General features: G+C 41.6%; 1 protein-coding gene across 1 annotated transcript in view; it reads left to right on the plus strand.

Moving 5' to 3' along the window:
• Positions 1-246: 246 nt before the first annotated feature.
• The window catches only part of shank3a (SH3 and multiple ankyrin repeat domains 3a), a 167383-nt gene continuing 156519 nt past the window's right edge, over positions 247-11110 (plus strand). Inside the window, exon 1 of the mRNA XM_029281382.2 lies at positions 247-725. Coding sequence (XP_029137215.2) covers positions 417-725 — 309 coding nt within the window. The 5' untranslated portion in view covers positions 247-416. The remainder of the gene's footprint in view (positions 726-11110) is intronic.

Raw genomic sequence — 11110 nt, forward strand, 5'->3', positions numbered from 1 at the left:
ATCAAGCAGACCATTCAGGAGCAGCAGATAATTCAGGTGGAATGCTGTTGTTGAACACAATTCAAAAGCTCCAAACAGTTGCAGGCATTTGTTGATTAATCCTCTCCCCCTATATAATTTTAAGTTACCCTACTTATCTTCTTTTTGTTTTTTTCCCCTACATCTCTCTCCTATCTCCCCCTCATTTTGCCCATTCCCCTTCTCTTCCCTGCCTCTGTCTCCCTCCCTCTTTTTCTCTCCCAGGCGAGTGATGCACGCTTTCAGCCGTGTGTGCTTGTAGTGTGAGCTTGGAGTCAACGGTGCGAGTGTGTGTGTCTGGAGAGAGAGAGAGAGAGAGAGAGAGAGAGAGAGAGAGAGAGAGAGAGAGAGAGAGAGAGAGAGAGAAAGCGACACAGAACGAGCCCCTAACACGGAGCATGCCTCTGCGTTCGGCAGCCGGCAAACATGAGCCACCCAGCCCTCCACGGCAGGACCAGCAGCAGCAGCAGCACACACACACACACTCACACACACACACCACACACACGCACGCAGCAAACGGCAGCCAGGGGGGCAGCACTGACAGCGGCAGCTCCCTGGAAGAGGACAGCGGCATTCCCATTCCTCTTGGTGTTCCGGCTTTCTGTCCCGGCGCAGAGTGGAGCCGTAGTGCGAGAGCACCCATGGAGGAGCCTACAGGCAACACGGTGGTCATCCGCATTGGAATCCCAGACCTCCAACAGACGGTAAGAGCTCGTGCTTTTAGCCACTGCTGGAGAGAGGATAAAAGAGAGGGAAGCTGCCTCTCCCCCCTTTCCTTCTATCTGAGTTGATGCTTTCTACCTCTCATATCTGCTTTATGGATTTATGTATTCTTTTTTGAACGTCTTCAGAAACCACCCTTCTCTCTTTCCCCTCTATTTCTAGTTTTTTTTTAGTATGCACACTCAGTGGCTGTATTTACTTGCTGGCTCCCGGGGTTCCGCTCCCCACCCCCTTCCCGCCCCCCCCTCCCGCCCAGCCCACTGATGTCTCTAATAAATCTACCTCTTCATTAACTGGGCTTCAGCTGACTTTGACAACTGGCCACTTAGGGTGAGAGTGGGAGAGGGAGGGACGGATAGGGGAGAGAGAAAAATGCATCAGGGAAAAATAAGGCTATAAGAGGCATTTTTTCAAGATCTTGAGATTTCAGAGGAAGACACAAAGACGAGACTCACGACAGTTTGCTGCTGAATCGTGAAACTTTACCTATCTCCCTCTTGTCTGTTGCTGCTTACTGCCCAAACAGAGTAAGAGATCCCATCCTACATTTGTTTCATTGAAGAAGGTGTCAGTGTCTGTGGCCTCGGGAATAATGCAGAACCATTCACTAACTGTGACACTGATCCTTTCTTTCATTCATATGCCCCTTTTTCAACACCTTTCCAATCTACATTATCACTGTGATCATACTTCTTGAGGATTATTGATGAGCTCATAACCTTCTTGTTCATGCTTTGCTAATCAGGATACATATGGAGTGGACAGCAATGCTGTCGCGTTTGAGTGGATGTTGCAATGCATCCACAGTCATTCTTGAGGAACTCTTCATGGTAAACTGTATTTTAGATGTTGTGAAGGAAGTCCACTAATCTTACTGTAAAGGAAGGAAATGGTCCAATTAAAATGTCTTTCACATGTCATTCATTGATGATGATATCAAACTTAAAGCAGTCTTCAGAAATTGCAAAATTATTGTATCTTCTTCTTTAAAATAAGTGCTATCAATTCATTCAATATATCCCCAGTGCCTGTCCTGTGAATGATAGAAGATCGCGCTGTTACAGAGGATACAATGTGATGTTTTCTGTCTAACCATAGAGCATTAGGTTGCATCTTGATCCCTCCTCTTCGACTCTAAACCTCAGCTAAGGACTTCTATAGAAACCTTTTACAGCTAGTTGCTGCATATTATGTTCAGGTAGGTAGTTGGCTTCTCCTTTTGACTCTTTGTCCAGTCATTGATGGCAAATGCGGAAGCTTTTTTGTGTGTGTGTGTGTGTGTGTGTGTGTGTGTTATTGTTGATTGGCTCATTGTTGTTGGCTTCTTGGCTGAAATGACCCATTGTATCTTAGCAAGGCACCAGCATCGCATGCTCGGAATAGAGAGGGGGAATAAAGGAGAAAACAGTTGAAAAGAAAGCTGAGTATTCCCCAAAGGTGCTGCAGAATCGCCTTTTGAGGACAAAAACATTTTTCTGTCAATGGAGCTCAAACAATTGATCAGACACACACATTTTCAAGCTCTCAAATGCATATCGTATAGGCACACAAAAAGATCAAGTATGCATGCACACACACACACACACACACACACACACACACACACACACACACACACACACACACACACACACACACACACTCACACACAAACATGCACACATGCCCACAGGTCCTAATCCTATTGCTGAGGGACTTCCCTTAATGGGCTTACGTAGTTTAAAGATGCTCAGAGGATCATCAGTTTCATTTTCAAGAAGTCACATTTAGTCCCACTTTCTGACAAACGGCCAAGAACACATACAGCGTGACATAATGATAGACGGAAAAGACAAACAGAGAGAAATCTGAAAATCTGACAAACAAACACAGAGGCAGATGACAGATGGCCAGACTCTGACAGTTTGAATCTTTTATGGAGCAGTCAAAAGTGACTTGTGTGTACTCTGAGTGAGCAGGAGATTACACTAGAATAGTCTGCCTGAAGAAGGATTACACACCTCCTGCTGCGTTTCAAGCCTGGATCAGGAGAATGAAGCACCATGCAAAAAAAATCACACCAGCAACACTCTTACTTTCCAGCAGGAGAGAGAAGGTAGGGGCGAGGCCAGTCAGTCTTAGAAAAGCTTAATCCTCATCAGTATTTCTCAGCTAGCCTGTTAGTCTAATTGCCAACACGTTGCTAGCCAAATAACAGAACGTTTCAGTAATCTTATTATTTAAACATATTTTTTTCCCCAGATGTGAACTTGGGTGTTTTAAGATATTCAGATATTCAGTTTAACAGAGAACTTAAAGATTTAACCCTCAGTGATAGGGCTACACAATATGTTGGTCAACTATCGTGCACGTGCAATAACCGCTATGTAGGATGTGCAGTGTCAAGCAAAGTCACTGAAACACTAACTTTTTTTGCAGCTTGATGCTTCATGGTCACTTTCTCTGGTAATCAAGAAAATATGTCTGATGTTGTATAACAAGTGCAACATGCATACTCTATAACTGAGCACTATGCATGCAGTGTCTGTGTCACCTGCAGATATACATGCCCCTAGCCACTGAAAACACATAATGTTGGCAGGATCCTCAGAGCAGGCGATGAGTTACGTAAAGGCTGCCTTTTTGTGAGGTTTATCTACAGCACTTTGGGGAGATGCGTCCATTTAGTGCAGGATGAGGGGCGGTTGTTGCAGAAGGTGTTAAGGATTCCATAATAACAAACATCATTTTTTATTTTATGTCTGCACATGGATAACACAATCCTCTATTTTTATATTGCAGTAGTTCTTATAGGAAAAAAAGACAAAATAATGTAAGTTTTTGAATATCATGCAGGCTTTCTTATGTGTTTCGTGTACTTTTTCTACAGTAGGCGAGTTGGTGAGGTGCTTGAGGGAATAAAAAGTGGTGGGTGAAATGTCATGTGGTGCCAAAAGTTGGACGTTGCTTGAAAAAAAGTTGACTTTTGGATTCAAACTCTTTATACTAAATTTGAGAAAACACACATGAAATCAATTTTGGAAAATTAGGTTGTTTTGATTTAGTGTAGAAAAAAAACAATCTACACTCCCTCCCCCCCACTACGCTCTGCCAATGAAAGGCGTCTGATCCAACCTTCACAACAGGGTCCTAAGTCTCTGACTAGACTCTTCTTCTCTGTCGCCCCCCGGTGGTGGAATGAACTTCCAAACTCCATGTGATCTGCAGAGTCCCTCTGCACCTTTAAGAAAAAGCTAAAGACCCAGCTCTTTCATGAATACCTACTAACTTAATGATGATGGTCTCCATATTATTGATGATGATGATGGTAATGACGATGGTTTTTGTTTGATAAGGACGACTTATAAGATGGTTTCTATACTGATTAGAGCTCTCAAGAACTGCCCTCAATGTTGTGCTTTGCCTCTGGTCACTTCCTGTCAGCACCTGTGTGTCCAATCAGACTCAAAGCTGATCGTTTGCTCTTACTCACATTGTTCCCTTTTTTCTAGATCCTTGCTTGTGTTGTTCTTACTCTCTGATGTACGTCGCTTTGGATAAAAGCATCTGCTAAGTGAATTGTAGAATATTGCACTCCATGAAAAGACATTTACAAAGGTCTCCTCTTCCATAAAATAGAATAAAGGAAAGGAAAGGAAAACATGAGAAAAGGAGAACAATTGATAGATAAAGCTCACAGAGTAAATCAGTAAACTCCAAATATAGCAAAGACAGAAGCATCTGCATAATTGATCTCCTCAGGTGTGTCGTTCAAGTCCACTTACAAGTTGAACTGTTGTATTTTCCACAACCTTGAGGCACGGGAGCGACTTTAAGAATAGATATGTGTAGTGCTGCAATTAGATAAACCAATTAAGAACCTTTTTTAAATCAGTTTGTGACCAAAATATTTAATTTGGAGACATTCAAAACAAAAACATGATTGGAAAATATTTTTTTAAACATGGAGGTCCAGTTTAGGTCAGGGTCAGATATCTGGTGTTTATGATTTAGACTTGTTGAGTCATCGATTAGATAAAGCGGTGGCTTTGTCCTCTTGTGTAACTTAAACTAAATAATTTGTCCTGACAGTAGTAAAGTTTCATTTACTGTCAATACCTCTTTTTGTTCCGTCAGACAGTATCATGAGTTATTTGCAAAGATTGTCCCTTTTATCACATCCTGAGTTTGTCATTTGTTATTCATCATATCCCACTCTACCAAAAAACCGATGTCTGTGACGGCTAATGGATGTCATTCATCGCTCAACAGAGGAGCAGGACACACTGACATAAATAGTCTCTCCCACTGCTCTTTACCTGCAATCATCCTTACTCTCCATTTGCTTCTCTTGTTGTCTTTTTTGGTTCTCTTTCTTATTTTATTCACAGAGGCTCAAGGAAAAAAAAAATCCTAGTCAAGTCAGGACACTCGACCATAGAGATATTCTCACCCAGTTTCAATACCAGACCAATGTAGTCCAGAATTTTCAGCATATAGCCAGTGTTAATCTTCACACCTTTTTCTAATTTAGTCGTAGTCTCCTGACGAAAATGTCCTTTTATATTGAGTCATTTGTTATTGATTTAATTTAGTCAATTAGTCACAGACTAAAATTGCACATCATTTTAGTTGAAGATATCTTATTCAACAAAATCAGACGTAAGCTTTTTATTTTGATTATCAGAAGCTCACTTATGCTGCATTCAGGTGCTGCTCGGGTGGTCCAAGTTTCCGAGTTGGAAAGTCGTTCTTCCAACTTAAGTGTGTTCACATGATTTAAGTTTCGGGAAGTCAGAAAGTTGTAACAACAGCAACAAACAAGCGTTGATGCTCCAAAGAAGATCAGGGAAATGTAACTGTTAAAAAGTTATATTTGATATTACGTGAATTAATAGAAAGTATGTTAACATTAACATTGCCCCCCATTTGATGACGATTCTGACATCAAGTCGGGAAGTCGGGCATCTTATTCTTTTCCAAGTTTCCGAGTTGTTGGCCCGACTTGAGCAGGTGTTCATGTGCATTTTACAACTCGGAAACTCGTTTTCCAGATGTTTCCGACACCACATGAATGCAGCAGAAGCTCCAGGGGGCGGGGCTTCACGGTCCTGCAGGCTCCAGGCTCCAGGCTGCACCTTGTTGCACTCACCACACACACACACACACACACACACACACACACACACACACACACACACACACACACACACACACACACACACACACACACACACACAGCCGAGTTTCGTCTCGTCATCGTCAGCGTTGACTAATTTAAAAAGACCTTCATCAATGAATATTTTCGTCATTTATTTCATTGATGAGATTAACAGTGTGAGCGTATATAGAACACCCTCTGTGTTAGCTTACACCAGGTCCATTCTTTCCTCTGAACACCTCCTAACACCCGGTCTGACCCCCTTGTACGAGGATGTGCTGAACTTCCTAAAAAGACACATTTACACATTCTGTGACCGCTCTTGTCTCGAGTTGTGTTGACATAGTTTTGAGAGTCCACTGTTTTGCTGATAAGTTGTGTCCAAGTGCAGTTCTTGAGTCTGATGTGTTTTTTACCCTTTGATAGAATTTATAGATGTCCCCCCCCCACTCTAGTGTCTGCAGAAGTGAGGGCTGAGTACTAGGGGACTGGCTTCTCCTCTACCTCCTTTTTCTCAATTGTATGGCGCACGGTATTCACAAAGCAGTTTTTATTTGAAGGAGGTATATTTTCTGTGACACTTGAATGCTTCATGTCTCATTCACACTGGCCTTGATCTCCCTGAGCCTTTCTCTCTACAGCGTACAGTGAGGGAATTAAGACATATTAAATTACAAGCCCCTTTACTACAGTAATCAGAAGATTGTAATGTTATTTATCTTCAAATGACCTATCGGCAGTACAGCCTTACCTACAAATGTACTGGGATGGCTTGTGTCATTCTGGTTCTATCAGAATCAGAATCAGAATGACTTTATTAATCCCAGGGGGAAATTTGTTCACTACAGTTGCTCATAACACCAAAAATCAGTAGGAAGTACAGATAAGTTCACAATATAAAATAAAATAAAAATAGTATAACAATAAAATAAGTACCAAGTGAAAGCAATAATAAAGTAGTATAAGTAATAATCTATGTTCAAGCGCAGGTAATTGAGAATATAAACAATATTTACAAATATGAATATACACTGATGGATTAAAGCGTAGATATTGCACGGTTCATGTATAGATTGCACTTTTGATGTCTAAATATTGTCCAGTTTTCAACAAATTGCACAGTTTTAGTAGAGAAATAGTCTAGTAGCCACCCTCTTTCCAGTACTTTTGAATAAGCACAAACCTGAACTCTAGATGCTAACCAACTTCACTGATGGTTTGAATGAACTTCATTTTTCATGTACCTGTTGTTGGAAAACTGCTGCTGTAATGGAGAGTTGGGTCCTGCTCTTCGATGATCTTCTACTTTCCGATCTGATATCCACTGAACATCGGTTGTATGTGATGGTTGACTCTCCCGTATACTCTCTTGGTTGTTTTTTAGTTTCAGCTTGTGGTTGGTCTTTACTTGCAGTGTTTCTGCACTGCAGCTTGTATTGATAGGTTCTTTGGAAACAGAGCATTTATCACTTTGGCCCTCTGCTTTCTCTGGTGTGATTTTGGAGCCTAGCTGCCATTGTTTAGCAGTCTCCAGGGGTCGCAGTCATGGACATCCCATTAGCCAATTTCTTCAGTAGTCTTGATTCCTGCAGCCATTGTTTTCCAAGGAGGTCACTGATTGAGGGTTGTCACCCTGACAGACAAGATTGTAATGGGATAGTCATTCCCTCAGTACACTTTTATTATTATTATTATTTTTTTAAGATTTATTTTTGGGCTTTTCGTGCGTTTAATGCAGAGAGAGGACAGTGGATAGAGTCAGAAACCAGAGAGAGAGAGGACAGTGGATAGAGTCTGAAACCAGAGAGAGAGAGAGGACAGTGGATAGAGTCTGAAACCAGAGAGAGAGAGGACAGAGAGAGAGAGAGGACAGTGGATAGAGTCTGAAACCAGAGAGAGAGAGGACAGAGAGAGAGAGGACAGTGGATAGAGTCTGAAACCAGGGAGAGAGAGGACAGTGGATAGAGTCAGAAACCAGAGAGAGAGAGGACAGTGGATAGAGTCTGAAACCAGAGAGAGAGAGAGGACAGAGAGAGAGAGAGGACAGTGGATAGAGTCAGAAACCAGAGAGAGAGAGAGGACAGAGAGAGAGAGAGGACAGTGGATAGAGTCAGAAACCAGGGAGAGAGAGGACAGTGGATAGAGTCAGAAACCAGAGAGAGAGAGGACAGTGGATAGAGTCAGAAACCAGAGAGAGAGAGGACAGTGGATAGAGTCTGAAACCAGGGAGAGAGAGGACAGTGGATAGAGTCAGAAACCAGAGAGAGAGAGAGGACAGTGGATAGAGTCAGAAACCAGAGAGAGAGAGAGAGGACAGTGGATAGAGTCTGAAACCAGAGAGAGAGAGAGGACAGTGGATAGAGTCAGAAACCAGAGAGAGAGAGGACAGAGAGAGAGAGAGGACAGTGGATAGAGTCAGAAACCAGAGAGAGAGAGAGAGGACAGTGGATAGAGTCTGAAACCAGGGAGAGAGAGGACAGTGGATAGAGTCTGAAACCAGAGAGAGAGAGGACAGTGGATAGAGTCTGAAACCAGAGAGAGAGAGGACAGTGGATAGAGTCTGAAACCAGAGAGAGAGAGAGGACAGTGGATAGAGTCTGAAACCAGAGAGAGAGAGCGGGGAGTGACATGTGGAAAGGGGCCACAGGTGGAAGCGAACCCGGGCCTACCGCTCAACACATGGGACGTGCGCCCTAACCACTGGGCCACCAGCGCGCCCCAACACACTTTTATTTTCAGGTTTTGATATTAGTTTTTCTTTTTTAGTCTTTTTTTAATATTGCAAAAGGCAGCCAGTATTTTTGTATAATATAGAGATGAAGCCTAATCTATACTTTACAGCATATTTTGGTTTTATTCCATTGCCTATGATTCTTTTTTTTTGTGTGTAACTTTTTATTGTTGTACTGTAACTTTGCGTATTGTTTGATAATAAGATGACAAAGACCAAGATCTTGAGATAACTTTTACAAATTGCTGCTATACAAATCAAGATTGATTGATTGATAATGACAGACTGTTCATGTTCTTTAAAATCCGTCTTTGTTTATTCATCTTTGTTTATGGAACTTGTGTAAATCTCTGTCTGCATATTTGATTCGGGCTGCTAGTACAATTTAATGAAATGTAAACTGCCCCCCCCCACATGTTCAATTTATGGTTAGGGATTTGATCTCTGTGAAAAATGCCCCAGGCATAAGAAGTTCTATTGCGCTGCAACCACCTAAACATATGTCTGTCTCAGAACATATTTATACAACAGTATAACAAAAAAAAAAGGTATAAGAGTCTGGAATTAATTTGTTTCCTTTTATTTCTTTACAGTCCACAGAGTGAAATCATAATCATATAGTTGCATAATATTTTAGTAGTTGGCAGCTTAAGTATATTGTTATGTGGTATTTGCCTCTTTTCCTACATTTCATCTCTCATTATTTGTCACTTTGAATTATTTCATCATATTGCTTTCTTTTTTGTCTTTCCCTCTTTTCTTTCCTTCCCGTTTTGCCTTCCTGTCCTTTGGCTTTAATCCACACATCATGTCTTTCTCTCGGCATCTGACTCAAGTCTTGCACGCCACAGTGGTTTGACAGGTCCTCTGAATCTGCTCACATCCACACACACACACACACACACACACACACAAAGTGACATGCAATGTTGTATCAGTGATTGGGGGGGGGCATCTGGAAAAGTCTCCCACATCCCCATTTGGCTATTCTTAGCTTCATTCACAGTGGCAGCAAGACGTGGCTAGCAATCTCCTACCTCCATTTGCCCACAACACCCACCATGGGAGACCGTTTGAGAGGGATTGACCCAGTGTAACCCCCCCTCCCAAGCTCCCCATCCATATGTCCATCAGGGCCTGTCTAGAGAGAGAGATAAAGCAGAGGCTGGAAAAAAAAAGGACAGAAAGAAGAGTAGTAACATTTCCTGGCATAAGAAAGGTGCTTCGAGCGGTCGTGTGATTTAGAAATAATCAGTTATGCTAAACCCTGATTATTTATTCAAAGAAGACTGACATCTTGCACCAGTATGAACCAACTAGCCTTTTCCAGTACCGTTACAAAGCTTTGCTGTCCTTACGTCTTTTGAACTTACATATCAATTACATTATGTTGTAATGTTGGTGTCCCACTCTGTGAATTAACCATATGGAAGCATGATGTTTAAACAGACTCCACATATGAACACACAGCGCTGTTCACTGTGCTTCGGTGATCCCTTATCACTCCTGTAACCCCTCTTTTACTACCCCCGATGGTGGCACAGAAGCCTCCATGACACTCATATTGAAGGTGACATGTCACAGGGTTTGTAAATATTACACCATTGCCTGGCATTGTGAACGGGCTACTGAAGACCAGTTTAATTCCAAATGGTCAAAAATGTAATACTTTCATCCTATTTCCTAAATCAAAGAAATTGGTATAAAATGTTCTTCATTAAATTCTTAATATGTGATTTTTCACACTTAAATATAATATAAATCAAGTATCTCCTCTGAAAATAACTCTGTGAGTCATGACTGTCTACAATGGGTGTAACACCCGAGTCCCACTGTCTGTCATGTTTTCAGAGTTTTCAGAGTCCTATCTTCACTTTGTTTACATCGCCGGGACGGCCGGCTGACTCCTCCCCTCGTGTATAAAAGTAGTTTAATTGAGGGACTAGAGAAAAGAAGAATAACATACTGTACTCACTGCTTAACTGTGTTTCTAGATCACGCTCATTTCAGGTAAATTTACATGCAGTGTGAAGATACCAGCATAATAAAGATCGCTAGCATTAGCATGCTAACACAACAATGCAGCGCCAGTTGTTTTGGTTCTGCTGGATCAAAAAATTGCTTTAAATGGATCCTTTAAATAGAGTTATTAACTGTATTTGTAAAAATGGGGCCAAAAAGATTTTGAGTGGGATGTAACAGGAGAATAAAATTTGTTTAACTACAACTTGTGTTCATTAGGAGATTGCCAATTTTCCACGCTGTGATTGGATTATTGATCTGCCTCTTATTTGTGTAAACCCATTATATACTTTGTCACTTTTCATCTTTCCCTCTACCTTTTCTTTCTTAATAGTGGTTTTCCTCCATCCATTTCGCTCTGAGTCTAGAGAAACATGGGAATAGATGGAGAGAAATATATTAGCTTGATCAAACTGGGCTTTTGTCACAGTTCTGGGCTTGATATTCATTGTGTTTGTGAAGGTAACCACCGA

The sequence above is a fragment of the Labrus bergylta genome, chromosome 7, assembly GCF_963930695.1.
Source record: "Labrus bergylta chromosome 7, fLabBer1.1, whole genome shotgun sequence".
Classification (NCBI taxonomy): Eukaryota; Metazoa; Chordata; class Actinopteri; order Labriformes; family Labridae; genus Labrus; species Labrus bergylta.